Source organism: Oncorhynchus gorbuscha, linkage group LG11 (assembly GCF_021184085.1).
Source record: "Oncorhynchus gorbuscha isolate QuinsamMale2020 ecotype Even-year linkage group LG11, OgorEven_v1.0, whole genome shotgun sequence".
Taxonomy (NCBI): Eukaryota; Metazoa; Chordata; class Actinopteri; order Salmoniformes; family Salmonidae; genus Oncorhynchus; species Oncorhynchus gorbuscha.
In genome coordinates, this window is record NC_060183.1 from 64349878 (window position 1) to 64367351 (window position 17474).

Below are 17474 nucleotides of genomic sequence, written 5' to 3' on the forward strand. Positions count from 1 at the left end.
TTCAGTCTAGGTCATTTGATTTATTTCCAAGACAAGTGCAGTGGTATAGGCCTAATTCAAGGCAGCAAGAGTACACAGGAGAAATAAAACCACTGCCTGCAGCCAGGCACACGTATAATACATCAGAAAGCTTTAAGGGACTTGTCCAACTTATTCATTGTTGTGAAGAGAAGTTAGGATGTCAGTGCCATGTGTGTTGGAATCAGTCGGCAGCAGTGGTGTTGGAATCTTCTTCGATGGTGTAATAAATGCTAAACTGTGCATTGTTATTCTGGGAAAGACAGGACAGGAACATGGTTAGAATACAGTGTGATAATAACTACATTTACAAAGGCAGCCCAATTCTGATATTTTTCCTGTCTGTGTGCACACGTCTTTACCACATTGATAGAGTTTGTTAAGGCGTGCTATGTCCAGGGGGCTCAGGTGATTTCTCTGTCCAATCTGGACTCCACTCTTCTTGGAGTCAATAGTGGGGTTCCGGTTTGATGAGAAGTAATAACTGCCAGGAGAAACCCAACAATGGGGATTTGAGGAAATGCTACTTTAACAAGGACTGCATCACAATGTCACCCTATTCCCAATATGGTGCACCTAGTTTGACCAGAGCCCAGGTCAAAAGTAGTGACTTAAATAGGGAGACATTTGGGACACAGAGAAAGGTTACTGGAGCTGGATACTGTACAACTCATCTTTACTTATTGCTAGCAGTTTAAAAACAAGGCGAGGAAAATTGAGACTTCATTGGGAATAAGGAGGAGAGGAGTGTGACTGACGTTCCGTAGTGCATTATGGAGTCGTAGTCATAGGGCAGATCCTGAGTGTCTCCTTTCTTCACCTTAAAGTTATCTTCTTTTCCTGGAAGTTAAAAGAGGCAGACGTGACTGGTGGACACTGCTGGGTGTGATTGTGATATAGGGGAATGAACGTAGAAATCTAGACAAGTTGTTGAGATGGAAACCATTAAGTTGAACCTCTACACGATTCAAGGCATGACTATTGCATCTTACCTAAGGAAACCCATAGCGGGTGGCCTTCATGTTCAAGAGCTTACATGTTATCCCAGGATACCCATTGCGGGTGGCAACTGTAGATGACAATGTGGTGCTATTCATGTAAGGGGAATTTAGCGAACAAGGTTGCTGCGTTCACACCAGGGGAAATTCGCAGGAGTTAACGAATTCAGTTATATTCCACATAATTGGAAATTAGTCTATGAAATACATAGTATTGGTTTCAAACTGAAGAAGACTGATGGTTACAGAGCTGGTGCTGTGAGATTAGGATATCAGGATTCAAGGTTACTATGATATTAGGACCTGCTTAGACAAAGCAATTTTAGCAGTAGAGAACAGGGTTGCAATGTATGGGGAAATTAATGGCTGCAGTAATGAGTACATGATAAATGGAACATTTAGGCATAAATATATGAACGCCTGTTGTTCTGTCCTTGTGGTGTACTGTCTATTTTTGTTATGTAGGGTTTCATGGTGTCTGGACCCCAGGAAGAGCAGCTGCTGCTTTAGCAGTACCTAATGTCAATAGTTATTCTATACGGTCTTCACTCCAGACTACAAAAAGCTCAACAAGGTGTGCTAGTACATGCACACTGCAGCTCTTCAGGGGACAAATTGACCAGCCCTGCCCCTGGTCCACATACAATGCCCGTGAGGTGGTTTAGCATGTGTTGGTGTGAGTTACCTGAGACCACGTTGTCCCACTGTATGGTGATGTATTGGTCACGGTCTGGCCGTGTGTGCTCGTGGTGCAGGCCCAGGGCATGCATCAGCTCATGACACAGGTTCCCCACGTTACAGGCTCTACCGAAGTACAGAGGCTGGGCCCCGCCCTGAAAACCTACATACGACGCACAGCTAGAGTTAAGGGAAGAAAGGTGAGAGAAGGGCGGGAGAAAGAGTGGATATGACAGGAAGAGAGAAAAATAAAGGAAAATGAAGGAGCGTTTGTGAGTTAACTGTAAACTGCTGGGAAGGAGAGTGTGTTAATGTGACCATTTTGGACTCACCCTGTCCCAGAGATGAACTCTATGTAGTTAATCTCATTGGTGTATTCGTGGAAGAGGATACACGTCTGGTCTGAAATCATCTTGAACGCTGCTAGCATAGTTTCCTTTCTGTCCACTGTGGGGGATCAGAGACAATGCATATCATTCTCACTGTATTAGAAATCTAGTGTTAGTGCTCATCTCTCCTACTGTATTCGACACTCACCCAGATCACCGTTGATCTTGTAGGGGATAGAAGTGACGCCTTCATTCTCCGGCCAAAGGGACTTCACAGCTAATCGGTCTTCCTGTAGAACAAAACACCTAGTCTTAAATCTGTCATCTGGTCTGATGAATCCCGTTTTTGCAATTTCACGCTGATGGGAGGACTAGGGTATAGAGAAAACCACATGCATCCATCATGCCGTGAGGCAACATTGCAGGCTGGTGAGAGGCAGTGTGACGCGTTCACGGCACACATGAAAAAAGTAGAGCAACGTTTGAACGCCACAGGATATCTGAACATAATTGAAAACCAGGTGTATCCATCTGTGAAGGGATTTTTTTCAGCAGGATAATGCCCCATGCCACAAGGCCAGGATTGGTTCCACAAACATGAAAGTGAATTCATCTTAGTGCAGTGGCCTGCCCAGTCGCCAGATCTCAATCCAATTAAGCATCTGTGGGATGAGAACGAGCCATTTTGGATTAGAGATCCACTACCAGGCAACTGGGCACAACGGTGGGAAGCATTGGGGAAATCATGGGGCCAGCATTCCTGTGGAACGCTCGACATCTCATAGAGTCCATGCCCCGACGAATTGAGGCTTTTCTGAGGGTAAAGGGGGGGTGCAACTCAATACTAGGTGTTCCTAATGTTTTGTAAACTATATTTTAAGATCTTCACCCAAAAAATAATAATAACTAGTGGGCGTTGCCATTGAGATTGTCGTCACTGGCAGACACACAATAAACCTATTATTTGCACGACTCACTGTGCAATAGAGTTTAACATGAATTTTGAATGACTACCTCATCTCTGTACCCCACACATGTCTCAGACAAGCAGTGAATTTCAAACAGACTCAACTGCAACGACCAGGGAGGTTTTCAAATAACTCACAAAAGGCACCTATTGGCAGATGGGTATAAAAAAAGCAGACACTGAATTTCCCTTCGAGCATGGTGAAGTTATTCATTACACTTTGGATGGTGTATTAATACAGAGCGACTTACAAATTGGTGCATTCACTTTATGACATCCAGTGGGACAGTCACTTAACAATAGTGCATCTAAAACTTAGGGGGGGGGTGGGGTGAGAGGGATTACTTATCCTATCCTAGGTATTCCTTAAAGAGGTGGGGTTTCAGGTGTCTCCGGAAGGTGGTGATTGACTCCGCTGTCCTGGCGTCGTGAGGGAGTTTGTTCCACCATTGGGGGGACAGGGCAGCGAACAGTTTTGACTGGGCTGAGCGGGAGCTGTACTTCCTCAGTGGTAGGGAGGCGAGCAGGCCAGAGGTGGATGAACGCAGTGCCCTTGTTTGGGTGTAGGGCCTGATCAGAGCCTGGAGGTACTGAGGTGCCGTTCCCCTCACAGCTCCGTAGGCAAGCACCATGGTCTTGTAGCGGATGCGAGCTTCAACTGGAAGCCAGTGGAGAGAGCGGAGGAGCGGGGTGACGTGAGAGAACTTGGGAAGGTTGAACACCAGACGGGCTGCGGCGTTCTGGATGAGTTGAAGGGGTTTAATGGCACAGGCAGGGAGCCCAGCCAACAGCGAGTTGCAGTAATCCAGACGGGAGATGACAAGTGCCTGGATGAGGACCTGCGCCGCTTCCTGTGTGAGGCAGGGTCGTACTCTGCCTCAAAAATGTATTTATGGACTGACAGGGTGCACTCAGATCTGGGACACTGTAAAGTCCATGGAGAATAAGAGCACCTCCTCCCAGCTGCCCACTGCTCTGAGGCTAGGAAACACTGTTACCACCAATAAATCCACTATAATTGAGAATTTCAATAAGCATTTCTCTACGGCTGGCCATGCTTTCCACCTGGCTACCTCTACCCCGGTCAATTGCCCGGCACCCTCCACAGCAACCCCTCCTTCACCCAAATCCAGATAGCTGATGTTCTGAAAAAGCTGCAACCTCTATTACTAGCCTGTTAAACCTCTCTTTCGTATCGTCTGAGATTCCCAAAGACTGGAATGCTGCCGGGGTCATCCCCCTCTTCAAAGGGGGTGGCACTCTAGACCCAAACTGCTGCAGACCTATATCTATCCTACCCTGTCTTCGAAAGCCAAACAGATTACCGACCATTTCGAATCCCACCGTACCTTCTCTGCTATGCAATCTGGTTTCAGAGCTGGTCATGGGTGCACCATAACCACGTTCAAGGTCCTAAATTATATCATAACCGCCATCGATAAGAGACATTACTGTGCAGCCGTATTCATCGACCTGGCCAAGGCTTTCGACTCTGTCAATCACCACATTCTTATTGGCAGACTCGACAGCCTTGGTTTCTCAAATGATTGGCTCGCCTGGTTCACCAACTACTTCTCTGATAGAGTTCAGTGCGTCAAATCGGAGGGCCTGTCTCTATGGGGGTGCCACAGGGTTCAATTCTCGGGCCGACTCTCTTCTCTGTATACATCAATGATGTCGCTCTTGCTGCTGGTGATTCTCTGATCCACCTCTACGCAGACGACACCATTCTGTATACTTCTGGCCCTTATTTAGACACTGTGTTAACTAACCTCCAGATGAGCTTCAAAGCCATACAACTCTCCTTCCGTGGCCTCCAACTGCTCTCAAATGCAAGTAAAACTAAATGCATGCTATTCAATTGGTCACTGCCCGGAACCTGCCCGCCCGTACAGCATCACTGCTCTGGACGGCTCTGACTTAGAATACGTGGACAACTACAAATACCTAGGTGTCTGGTTAGACTGTAAACTCTCCTTCCAGACTCACATTAAGCATCTCCAATCCAAAATTAAATTGAGAATCGGCTTCCGATATCGCAACACAGCGTCCTTTACTCATGCTGCCAAACATACCCTCGTAAAACTGACCATCCTTCCGATCCTCGACTTCGGCGATGTCATCTTTAAAATACCCTCCAACACTCTACTCAACAAATTGGATGCAGTCTATCACAGTGCCATCCGGTTTGTCACCAAAGCCCCATATACTACCCACCACTGCGACCAGAAGAGTTATGATTCTGATGTAGGCCTAGAGCAGCCAGTGTAAATGCATATATTGGTTTCTATTAGGTTGTATTTGGATAACAATAAATTTTTCTAATAAAAATACATGTGTGCTTTTTAATATTCTAATACAAATTGAGGTGTGATTGGATGTATAACATTTAGTCATAGGGTGGATATGTTAAGGGGTTTTTATGGATAATGACTAAATTATGTATACATATACATATCAAGGGAACACTAAAATAACACTTCCTAGATCTGAAGGAATGAAATATTCTTACTAAATACTTTTTTCTTTACATAGTTGAATGTGCTGACAACAAAATCACACAAAAATTATCAATGGAAATCAAATTTATCAACCCATGGAATTCTGGATTTGGAGTCACACTCAAAATTAAAGTGGAAAACCACACTACAGGCTGATCCAACTTTGATGTAATGTCCTTAAAACACATCAAATTGAGGCTCAGTAGTGTGTGTGTGGCCTCCACGTGCCTGTATGACCACCCTACAACGCCTGGGCATGCTCCTGATGAGGTGGCGGATGGTCTCCTGAGGGATCTCCTGTCATGTATTGTCATATATTGTCATGTCTTGTCCCTGTGTTTTCTCTTCTATTCGTTTCCCCCTGCTGTTCTTATTAGGTTTCTTTCCCTCTCTCTATCCCTCTCTCTATCCCTCTCTCTCTCTATCGTTCCGTTCCTGCTCCCAGCTGTTCCTCATTCTCCTAACGACCTCGTTTACTCTTTCACACCTGTCCCCTATTTTGCCCTCTGATTAAGTCTCTATTTCTCTCTCTGTTTCTGCTTCTGTCCTTGTCGGATCCTTGTTTGCTGTGCTGTGTTCTTGTTCCGTCCTGTCGTGTTTTTGCCTTCATCAGATGATGCGTGTGAGCAGGTGTCTCTGTCAGCTACGGCCTGCGCTTACCCGAAGCGACCTGCAGTCTGTGGCCGCTTATCCTGTTATTTCCCTCTACAAACTAGAGGATTTCTGTTAGTCCCGTTTGGACATTTCCTGTTAAGGATTCAGGATTTGTTATTTTCTGTTTGGACTTGAATAAACTCTGTTTCTGTTAAGTCGCTTTTGGGTCCTCACTCACCTGCTTAACAGAAGGATCCGACCAAGAATGGACCCAGCGACTACGGATCCTCGCAACTCTGCCGTCGAGATCCAGGGAGCAATGCTCGGCAGACACGAGCAGGAATTGTCTGCTGCTCGGCATGCCGTTGAGACCCTGGCCGCTCAGGTCTCCGACCTCTCTAGACTGTTTCACAATCTCCGTCTCGATCCACCAGCTACTTCCCGGGCTTCCGAGTCTCCGGAACCCAGAATTAATAACCCACCGTGTTACTCTGGGCAGCCCACTGAATGCCGCTCGTTTCTCACCCAGTGTGATATTGTGTTCTCTCTCCAGCCCAACACATACTCAAGGGGTAGAGCTCGTATCGCCTACGTCATATCTCTCCTTACTGGACGGGCTCGTGAGTGGGGCACGGCAATCTGGGAGGCAAGGGCTGAGTGTACTAACGAGTATCAGAACTTTAAAGAGGAGATGATACGGGTTTTTGATCGTTCAGTTTTTGGGAAGGAGGCTTCCAGGGCCCTGGCTTCCCTATGTCAAGGTGATCGATCCATAACGGATTACTCTATAGAGTTTCGCACTCTTGCTGCCTCCAGTGACTGGAACGAGCCGACGTTGCTCGCTCGTTTTCTGGAGGGACTCCACGCTGAGGTTAAGGATGAGATTCTCTCCCGGGAGGTTCCTTCCAGCGTGGATTCTTTGATTGAACTCGCCATCCGCATAGAACGACGGGTAGATCTTCGTCACCGAGCTGGTGGAAGAGAGCTCGCGTTAACCGTGTCCCCCCTCTCCGCATCACTACCATCTCCCCCCACTGGCTCAGGTGTTGAGCCCATGCAGCTGGGAGGTATTCACATCTCGACTAAGGAGAGGGAACGGAGAATCACCAACCGCCTCTGTCTCTATTGCGGTTCTGCTGGACATTTTGTCATTTCATGTCCAGTAAAAGCCAGAGCTCATCAGTAGGCGGAGGGCTACTGGTGAGCGCTACTACTCAGGTCTCTCCATCAAGATCCTGTACTACCTTGTCGGTCCATCTACGCTGGACCGGTTCGGCAGCTTCCTGCAGTGCCTTGATAGACTCTGGGGCTGAGGGCTGTTTTATGGACGAAGCATGGGCTCGGGAACATGACATTCCTCTCAGACAGTTAGGGGAGCCCACCGCCATGTTCGCCTTGGATGGTAGTCCTCTCCCCAGTATATTATGTGAAACACTACCTTTAACCCTCACAGTATCTGGTAACCATAGTGAGACCATTTCTTTTTTGATTTTTCGTTCACCTTTTACACCTGTTGTTTTGGGTCATCCCTGGCTAGTGTGTCATAATCCTTCTATTAATTGGTCTAGTAATTCTATCCTATCCTGGAACGTTTCTTGTCATGTGAAATGTTTAATGTCTGCTATCCCTCCTGTTTCTTCTGTCCCCTCTTCACAGGAGGAACCTGGTGATTTGACAGGGGTGCCGGAGGAATATCATGATCTGCGCACGGTCTTCAGTCAGTCCAGAGCCACCTCCCTTCCTCCTCACCGGTCGTATGATTGTAGTATTGATCTCCTTCCGGGGACCACTCCCCCCCGGGGTAGACTATACTCTCTGTCGGCTCCCGAACGTAAGGATCTCGAAGATTATCTGTCTGTTGCTCTCGACGCCGGTACCGTTGTGCCTTCTTCCTCTCCCGCCGGAGCGGGGTTTTTTTGTTAAGAAGAAGGACGGTACCCTGCGCCCCTGCGTGGATTATCGAGGGCTGAATGACATAACGGTTAAGAATCGTTATCCGCTTCCCCTTATGTCGTCAGCCTTCGAGATTCTGCAGGGAGCCAGGTTCTTTACTAAGTTGGACCTTCGTAACGCTTACCATCTCGTGCGCATCAGGGAGGGAGACGAGTGGAAAACGGCGTTTAACACTCCGTTAGGGCATTTTGAATACCGGGTTCTTCCGTTCGGTCTCGCTAATGCTCCAGCTGTCTTTCAGGCATTAGTGAATGATGTACTGAGAGACATGCTGAACATCTTTGTTTTCGTTTACCTTGACGATATCCTGATTTTTTACACCGTCACTCCAGATTCATGTTCAGCACGTTCGACGTGTTCTCCAGCGCCTTTTAGAGAATTGTCTTTATGTGACGGCTGAGAAGTGCGCTTTTCATGTCTCCTCCGTCACATTTCTCGGTTCTGTTATTTCCGCTGAAGGCATTCAGATGGATCCCGCTAAGGTCCATGCTGTCAGCGATTGGCCCGTCCCTAAGTCACGTGTCGAGTTGCAGCGCTTTCTCGGTTTCGCGAATTTCTATCGGCGTTTCATTCGTAATTTCGGTCAAGTGGCAGCTCCTCTCACAGCCCTTACTTCTGTCAAGACGTGCTTTAAGTGGTCCGTTTCCGCCCAGGGAGCTTTTGATCTCCTCAAGAAGCGTTTTACATCCGCTCCTATCCTTGTTACTCCTGACGTCACTAAACAATTCATTGTCGAGGTTGACGCGTCAGAGGTGGGCGTGGGAGCCATTCTGTCCCAGCGCTCCCATTCTGACGTTAAGGTCCATCCTTGCGCGTATTTTTCTCATCGCCTGTCGCCGTCGGAACGTAACTATGATGTGGGAAACCGCGAACTGCTCGCCATCCGCTTAGCGACAGTGGTTGGAGGGGGCGACCGTTCCTTTTGTCGTTTGGACTGACCATAAGAACCTTGAGTACATCCGTTCTGCCAAACGACTCAATGCGCGTCAGGCTCGTTGGGCGTTGTTTTTCGCTCGTTTCGAGTTCGTGATTTCTTATCGTCCGGGCACTAAGAACACCAAGCCTGATGCTTTATCCCGTCTCTTCAGTTCTTCTGTAGCCTCTACCGACCCCGAGGGGATTCTCCCTGAAGGGCGTGTTGTCGGGTTGACTGTCTGGGGAATTGAGAGACAGGTAAAGCAAGCACTCACTCACACTCCGTCGCCGCGCGCTTGTCCTAGTAACCTTCTTTTCGTTCCCATTTCTACTCGTCTGGCCGTTCTTCAGTGGGCTCACTCTGCCAAGTTAGCTGGCCACCCCGGCGTTCGGGGTACGCTTGCTTCTATTCGCCAGCGGTTTTGGTGGCCTACTCAGGAGCGTGACACGCGCCGTTTCGTGGCTGCTTGTTCGGACTGCGCGCCGACTAAGTCAGGTAACTCTCCTCCTGCCGGTCGTCTCAGACCGCTTCCCATTCCTTCTCGACAATGGTCTCACATCGCCTTTGACTTTATTACCGGTCTGCCTTCGTCAGCGGGGAAGACTGTTATTCTAACGGTTGTCGATAGGTTCTCTAAGGCGGCTCATTTTATTCCCCTCGCTAAGCTTCCTTCCGCTAAAGAGACGGCACAAATCATCATTGAGAATGTGTTTAGAATTCATGGCCTTCCGTTAGACGCCGTTTCGGACAGAGGTCCGCAATTCACGTCTCAGTTTTGGAGGGAGTTTTGTCGTTTGATTGGGGCTTCCGTCAGTCTCTCTTCCGGGTTTCATCCCCAGTCTAACGGTCAAGCAGAACGGGCCAATCAGACTATTGGTCGCATCTTACGCAGTCTTTCTTTTCGAAACCCTGCGTCTTGGGCAGAACAGCTCCCCTGGGCAGAATACGCTCACAACTCGCTTCCTTCGTCTGCGACCGGGCTATCTCCTTTTCAGAGTAGCCTTGGGCACCAGCCCCCTCTGTTCTCGTCCCAGCTCGCCGAGTCCAGCGTTCCCTCCGCCCAGGCTTTTGTCCAAAGTTGTGAGCGCACCTGGAGGAGGGTCAGGTCTGCACTTTGACGTTATAGGGCGCAGACTGTGAGAGCCGCCAATAAGCGTAGGACTAAGAGTACTAGGTATTGTCGCGGTCAGAGAGTATGGCTTTCCACTCGTAACCTTCCCCTTACGACAGCTTCTCGCAAGTTGACCCCGTGGTTCATTGGTCCGTTCCGTATTTCTCAGGTCGTTAATCCTGTCGCAGTGCGACTTCTTCTTCCGCGACATCTTCGTCGCGTCCACCCAGTCTTCCATGTCTCCTGTGTCAAGCCCTTTCTTCGCGCCCCCGTTCGTCTTCCCCCCCCCCCGTCCTTGTCGAGGGCGCACCTATCTACAGGGTCCGGAAGATTATGGACATGCGTTCTCGGGGCGTGGTCACCAGTACTTAGTGGATTGGGAGGGGTACGGTCCTGAGGAGAGGAGTTGGGTTCCATCTCGGGACGTGCTGGACCGTTCGTTGATTGATGATTTCCTCCGTTGCCGCCAGGGTTCCTCCTCGAGTGCGCCAGGAGGCGCTCGGTGAGTGGGGGGGTACTGTCATGTATTGTCATATATTGTCATGTCTTGTCCCTGTGTTTTCTCTTCTATTCGTTTCCCCCTGCTGGTCTTATTAGATTTCTTTTCCTCTCTCTATCCCTCTCTCTATCCCTCTCTCTCTCTATCGTTCCGTTCCTGCTCCCAGCTGTTCCTCATTCTCCTAACGACCTTGTTTACTCTTTCACACCTGTCCCCTATTTTGCCCTCTGATTAAGTCTCTATTTCGCTCTCTGTTTCTGCTTCTGTCCTTGTCGGATCCTTGTTTGCTGTGCTGTGTTCTTGTTCCGTCCTGTCGTGTTTTTGCCTTCATCAGATGCTGCGTGTGAGCAGGTGTCTCTGTCAGCTACGGCCTGCGCCTACCCGAAGGGACCTGCAGTCTGTGGCCGCTTATCCTGTTATTCCCCTCTACAAACTAGAGGATTTCTGTTAGTCCCGTTTGGACATTTCCTGTTAAGGATTCAGGATTTGTTATTTTCTGTTTGGACTTGAATAAACTCTGTTTCTGCTAAGTCGCTTTTGGGTCCTTACTCACCTGCTTAACATCTCCTCCCAGACCTGGACTAAAGCATCCGCCAACTCCTGGATAGTCTGTGGTGCAACATGGCATTAGTGGATGGAGCGAGACATGATGTCCCAGATGTGCTCGTTAGATTCAGGTCTGGGGAACGGGCGGGCCAGTCCATAGCATCAATGCCTTCCTCTTGCAGGAACTGCTGACACACTCCAGCCACATGAGGTCTAGCATTGTCTTGCATTAGGAAGAACCCAGGGCCAACCCCACCAGCATATGGTCTCACAAGGGGTCTGAGGATCTCATCTCGGTACCTAATGGCAGTCAGGCTACCTCTGGCGAGCACATGGAGGGCTGTGCGGCCCCCCAAAGAAATACCACCCCGCACCATGACTGATCCACCGCCAAACCGGTCATGCTGGAGGATGTTGCAGGCAGCAGAACGTTCTCCACGGCGTTTCCAGACTCTGTCACGTCTGTCACGTGCTCAGTGTGACCCTGCTTTCATCTGTGAAGAGCACAGGGCGCCAGTGGCGAATTTGCCAATCTTGGTGTTCTCTGGCAAATACCAAATGTCCTGCACGGTGTTGGGCTGTAAGCAGAACCCCCACCTGTGGACGTCAGGCCCTCATACCACCCTCATGGAGTCTGTTTCTGACCGTTTGAGCAGACACATGCACATTTGTGGCCTGCTGGCGGTCATTTTGCAGGGCTCTGGCAGTGCTCCTCCTGCTCCTCCTTGCACAAAGGCGGAGGTAGCGGTCCTGCTGCTGGGTTGTTGCCCTCCTACGGCCTCCTCCACATCTCCTGATGTACTGGCCTGTCTCCTGGTAGCGCCTCCATGCTCTGGACACTACGCTGACAGACACAGCAAACCTTCTTGCCACAGCTCGTATTGATGTGCTATCCTGGATGAGCTGCACTACCTGAGCCACTTGTGTGGGTTTTAGACTCCGTCTCATGCTACCACTAAAGTGAAAGCACCGCCAGCATTCAAAAGTGACCAAAACATCAGCCAGGAAGCATAGGAACTGAGAAGTGGTCTGTGGTCACCACCTGCAGAACCACTCCTTTATTGGGGGTGTCTTGCTAATTGCCTATAATTTCCAACTGTTGTCTATTTCATTTGCACAACAGCATGTGAAATTTATTGTCAATCAGTGTTGCTTCCTAAGTGGACAGTTTGATTTCACAGTAGTGTGATTGACTTGGAGTTACATTGTGTTGTTTAAGTGTTCCCTTTATTCTTTTGAGCAGTGTATGTTGCCATTGTATCTGAGAGGAGGAGAGACATTTTTTTATTGATTTATTATGGTCCGATTCAAGCACCTATCAAGTTACCTATCAATATGTATATTGTCATAAGTTGTCATACTTTATTTTTATTTCACCTTTATTTAACCAGGTAGGCTAGTTGGAACAAGTTCTCATTTGCAACTGCAACCTGGCCAAGATAAAGCATAGCAGTGTGAACAGACAACACAGAGTTACACATGGAGTAAACAATTATCAAGTCAATAACACAGTAGACAAAAAAAGAGAGTCTATATACATTGTGTGCAAAAGGCATGAGGAGGTAGGTGAATAATTACAATTTAGCAGATTAACACTGGAGTGATAAATGATCAGATGGTCATGTACAGCTAGAGATATCGGTGTGCAAAAGAGCAGAAAAGTAAATAAATATAAACAGTTTGGGGATGGGGTAGCTAAAATTGGGTGTGCTATTTACCGATAGACTATGTACAGCTGCAGCGATCGGTTAGCTGCTCAGATAGCAGATGTTTGAAGTTGGTGAGGGAGATAAAAGTCTCCAACTTCAAACTTCACCTCCAAATGAGGTGTTGGCTTTAGGGATGATCAGTGAGATACACCTGCTGGAGCGCGTGCTACGGGTGGGTGTTGCCATGGTGACCAGTGAACTGAGATAAGGCGGAGCTTTACCAAGCATGGACTTGTTGATGACCTGAAGCCAGTGGGTCTGGCGACGAATATGTAGCGAGGGCCAGCCGGTTAGAGCATGCAGGTCGCAGTGGTGGGTGGTATAAGGTGCTTTAGTAACAAAACGGATGGCACTGTGATAAACTGCATCCAGTTTGCTGAGTAGAGTATTGGAAGCTATTTTGTAGATGACATCGCCGAAGTTGAGGATCGGTAGGATAGTCAGTTTTACTAGGGTTAGTTTGGCGGCGTGAGTGAAGGAGGCTTTGTTGCAGAATAGAAAGCCGACTCTAGATTTGATTTTAGATTGGAGATGTTTGATATGAGTCTGGAAGGAGAGTATACAGTCTAGCCAGACACCTAGGTACTGATAGATGTCCACATATTCTAGGTCGGAGCCATCCAGGGTGGTGATGCTAGTCGGGCGTAACTCTGTAACTCTGTGTTGTTATATTTGTTGAATTGCTATGCTTTATCTTAGCCAAGTAGCATTTGCAAACGAGAACTTGTTCTCAACAAGCCTACCTGTTTAAATAAAGTTGAAATAAAAAATAAAGTATGACAACTTATGACAAGATACATATTGATAGGCGCTTGAATCGGACCATAATGCTTTCCTGCATGAACATTCTAAATAAGTACTTCTTGGTGTCAGGGAAATTGTACGGGTGTAAAAAGTACATATTTTCTTTAGAAATGTAGTGGAGGAAAAGTCAACTGTCAAAAATGTAAATAGTAAATTACAGATACCCCCCAAAAAATTACTTTAAATTATTTTTACTTAAGTACTTTGCCATCTTTTGTGCACACATTTGTTTACATTGCTGTTAGTGTGAGGATTTCTCCTTTGCCAAGATAATCCTTCCACCTGACAGGTGTGGCATATCAAGAAACTGAAATAGCATGGTCATTATACAGGTGCACCTTATGCTGGGGACAATAAAAAGCCACTAAAAGGCACAGATGTCTCAAGTTGAGGGAGTGTGCAATTGTCATGCTGACTGCAGGAAGGCCCACCAGAGCAGTTGCTAGAGAATTGAATGTTCATTTCTTTACCATAAGCTGCCTCAAACATCATTTTAGAGAAGTTGTAACCCCGCTGGCTACTATTTCCATCTAATATTGCCCCTTTTGTGGGGACGAACTCATTCTGATTGGCCCGGGCCTGGCTGCAAGAGCCCTCCAAGGCCCACCCCATGGCTGCACCCTTGCACTGTCATGCGAAATCCATAGGGACTAATGAATTCATTTCAATTGACTGACTTCCTTATATGGATTAAGTTACGTTTATATTGGCCTCCCGAGTGGCGCAGAGGTCTAAAGCACTGTATCTCTGTGCAAGAGGCGTCACCACAGTCCCTGGTTTGAATCCAGGCTGCATCACAGTCGGCCGTGATTGGGAGTCCCATAGGGCGGCTCACAATTGGCCCAGGGTCATCCAGGTTTGGCCACCATTGTAAATAAGAATTTATTCTTAACTCACTTGCCTAGTTAAAAAAACAAATATGTTTAGTATTCCTTGCTAAAAGGTGAGCCACTTTCATGCTACCGGTTATCCGGAGTTGAGCTCACCAAAGTTACCTCGCCAACTCCTCAAAACGGTTTCGTACTACACCCTCCTAGAGGGCAACATTCAGATTTTGGTGAATCTATGAGCCCTGCTGTGTAAGTCCTGAGTTACAGCGTCATCGTTTAAATAATTTGTTGCCTAGCTAGTTGGCCAAGTTCAAGGTATAAACAACCATTAATTTAAGTCTCTCCTGGTACACTACATCTACTTCCTCTCTGATCCCACCCTGGGACGTATGATGAGCATAGCTGAGAAGGTCCATTCTAGAATGAAATAGAACACTGCAAGCAACATCACACAGTGGATTATTTTCAGTCTAGGTCATTTGATTTATTTCCAAGACAAGTGCAGTGGTATAGGCCTAATTCAAGGCAGCAAGAGTACACAGGAGAAATAAAATCACTGCCTGCAGCCAGGCACACATATAATACATCAGAAAGCTTTAAGGGACTTGTCCAACTTATTCATTGTTGTGAAGAGAAGTTAGGATGTCAGTGCCATGTGTGTTGGAATCAGTCGGCAGCAGTGGTGTTGGAATCTTCTTCGATGGTGTAATAAATGCTAAACTGTGCATTGTTATTCTGGGAAAGACAGGACAGGAACATGGTTAGAATACAGTGTGATAATAACTACATTTACAAAGGCAGCCCAATTCTGATATTTTTCCTGTCTGTGTGCACACGTCTTTACCACATTGATAGAGTTTGTTAAGGCGTGCTATGTCCAGGGGGCTCAGGTGATTTCTCTGTCCAATCTGGACTCCACTCTTCTTGGAGTCAATAGTGGGGTTCCGGTTTGATGAGAAGTAATAACTGCCAGGAGAAACCCAACAATGGGGATTTGAGGAAATGCTACTTTAACAAGGACTGCATCACAATGTCACCCTATTCCCAATATGGTGCACCTAGTTTGACCAGAGCCCAGGTCAAAAGTAGTGACTTAAATAGGGAGACATTTGGGACACAGAGAAAGGTTACTGTACAACTCATCTTTACTTATTGCTAGCAGTTTAAAAACAAGGCGAGGAAAATTGAGACTTCATTGGGAATAAGGAGGAGAGGAGTGTGACTGACGTTCCGTAGTGCATTATGGAGTCGTAGTCATAGGGCAGATCCTGAGTGTCTCCTTTCTTCACCTTAAAGTTATCTTCTTTTCCTGGAAGTTAAAAGAGGCAGACGTGACTGGTGGACACTGCTGGGTGTGATTGTGATATAGGGGAATGAAAGTAGAAATCTAGACAAGTTGTTGAGATGGAAACCATTAAGTTGAACCTCTACACGATTCAAGGCATGACTATTGCATCTTACCTAAGGAAACCCATAGCGGGTGGCCTTCATGTTCAAGAGCTTACATGTTATCCCAGGATACCCATTGCGGGTGGCAACTGTAGATGACAATGTGGTGCTATTCATGTAAGGGGAATTTAGCGAACAAGGTTGCTGCGTTCACACAGGGGAAATTCGCAGGAGTTAACGAATTCAGTTATATTCCACATAATTGGAAATTAGTCTATGAAATACATAGTATTGGTTTCAAACTGAAGAAGACTGATGGTTACAGAGCTGGTGCTGTGAGATTAGGATATCAGGATTCAAGGTTACTATGATATTAGGACCTGCTTAGACAAAGCAATTTTAGCAGTAGAGAACAGGGTTGCAATGTATGGGGAAATTAATGGCTGCAGTAATGAGTACATGATAAATGGAACATTTAGGCATAAATATATGAACGCCTGTTGTTCTGTCCTTGTGGTGTACTGTCTATTTTTGTTATGTAGGGTTTCATGGTGTCTGGACCCCAGGAAGAGCAGCTGCTGCTTTAGCAGTACCTAATGTCAATAGTTATTCTATACGGTCTTCACTCCAGACTACAAAAAGCTCAACAAGGTGTGCTAGTACATGCACACTGCAGCTCTTCAGGGGACAAATTGACCAGCCCTGCCCCTGGTCCACATACAATGCCCGTGAGGTGGTTTAGCATGTGTTGGTGTGAGTTACCTGAGACCACGTTGTCCCACTGTATGGTGATGTATTGGTCACGGTCTGGCCGTGTGTGCTCGTGGTGCAGGCCCAGGGCATGCATCAGCTCATGACACAGGTTCCCCACGTTACAGGCTCTACCGAAGTACAGAGGCTGGGCCCCGCCCTGAAAACCTACATACGACGCACAGCTAGAGTTAAGGGAAGAAAGGTGAGAGAAGGGCGGGAGAAAGAGTGGATATGACAGGAAGAGAGAAAAAATAAAGGAAAATGAAGGAGCGTTTGTGAGTTAACTGTAAACTGCTGGGAAGGAGAGTGTGTTAATGTGACCATTTTGGACTCACCCTGTCCCAGAGATGAACTCTATGTAGTTAATCTCATTGGTGTATTCGTGGAAGAGGATACACGTCTGGTCTGAAATCATCTTGAACGCTGCTAGCATAGTTTCCTTTCTGTCCACTGTGGGGGATCAGAGACAATGCATATCATTCTCACTGTATTAGAAATCTAGTGTTAGTGCTCATCTCTCCTACTGTATTCGACACTCACCCAGATCACCGTTGATCTTGTAGGGGATAGAAGTGACGCCTTCATTCTCCGGCCAAAGGGACTTCACAGCTAATCGGTCTTCCTGTAGAACAAAACACCTAGTCTTAAATCTGTCATCTGGTCTGATGAATCCGTTTTTGCAATTTCACGCTGATGGGAGGACTAGGGTATAGAGAAAACCACATGCATCCATCATGCCGTGAGGCAACATTGCAGGCTGGTGAGAGGCAGTGTGACGCGTTCACGGCACACATGAAAAAAGTAGAGCAACGTTTGAACGCCACAGGATATCTGAACATAATTGAAAACCAGGTGTATCCATCTGTGAAGGGATTTTTT

At 47.2% G+C, this 17474-nt stretch overlaps 2 protein-coding genes across 2 annotated transcripts; both read right to left on the reverse strand.

Annotated features, from left to right (window-relative positions):
* Positions 1 to 2350, reverse strand: LOC124047920 (zinc metalloproteinase nas-6-like). The gene is made up of 6 exons (XM_046368266.1): positions 2232 to 2350; positions 2027 to 2141; positions 1702 to 1874; positions 777 to 858; positions 381 to 502; positions 1 to 271 (listed from the first exon to the last, which is right to left on the reverse strand). The coding sequence occupies exons 2-6, from the start codon at positions 2122 to 2124 to the stop codon at positions 267 to 269; spliced, it is 480 nt and encodes a 159-aa protein (XP_046224222.1). The 5' UTR covers positions 2125 to 2141; positions 2232 to 2350; the 3' UTR covers positions 1 to 266.
* Positions 2351 to 14912: 12562 nt separating this feature from the next.
* Positions 14913 to 17254, reverse strand: LOC124047921 (zinc metalloproteinase nas-6-like). The gene is made up of 6 exons (XM_046368267.1): positions 17136 to 17254; positions 16931 to 17045; positions 16605 to 16777; positions 15681 to 15762; positions 15298 to 15419; positions 14913 to 15188 (listed from the first exon to the last, which is right to left on the reverse strand). The coding sequence occupies exons 2-6, from the start codon at positions 17026 to 17028 to the stop codon at positions 15184 to 15186; spliced, it is 480 nt and encodes a 159-aa protein (XP_046224223.1). The 5' UTR covers positions 17029 to 17045; positions 17136 to 17254; the 3' UTR covers positions 14913 to 15183.
* Between the last annotated feature and the right edge of the window lie 220 nt (positions 17255 to 17474).

Coding starts and splice junctions, on each gene's coding strand:
- LOC124047920 (XM_046368266.1), bottom strand. CDS start 2,124: ATGCTAGCAGCGTTCAAGATGATTTCAGACCAGACGTGTATCCTCTTC. Junction 1,875..2,026: donor GAGTTCATCTCTGGGACAGG/GTGAGTCCAAAA, acceptor CCTTAACTCTAG/CTGTGCGTCGTATGTAGGTT. Junction 503..776: donor TCCATAATGCACTACGGAAC/GTCAGTCACACT, acceptor TTCTCCTGGCAG/TTATTACTTCTCATCAAACC.
- LOC124047921 (XM_046368267.1), bottom strand. CDS start 17,028: ATGCTAGCAGCGTTCAAGATGATTTCAGACCAGACGTGTATCCTCTTC. Junction 15,763..16,604: donor GTGGGACAACGTGGTCTCAG/GTAACTCACACC, acceptor TTTAACTTCCAG/GAAAAGAAGATAACTTTAAG. Junction 15,420..15,680: donor TCCATAATGCACTACGGAAC/GTCAGTCACACT, acceptor TTCTCCTGGCAG/TTATTACTTCTCATCAAACC.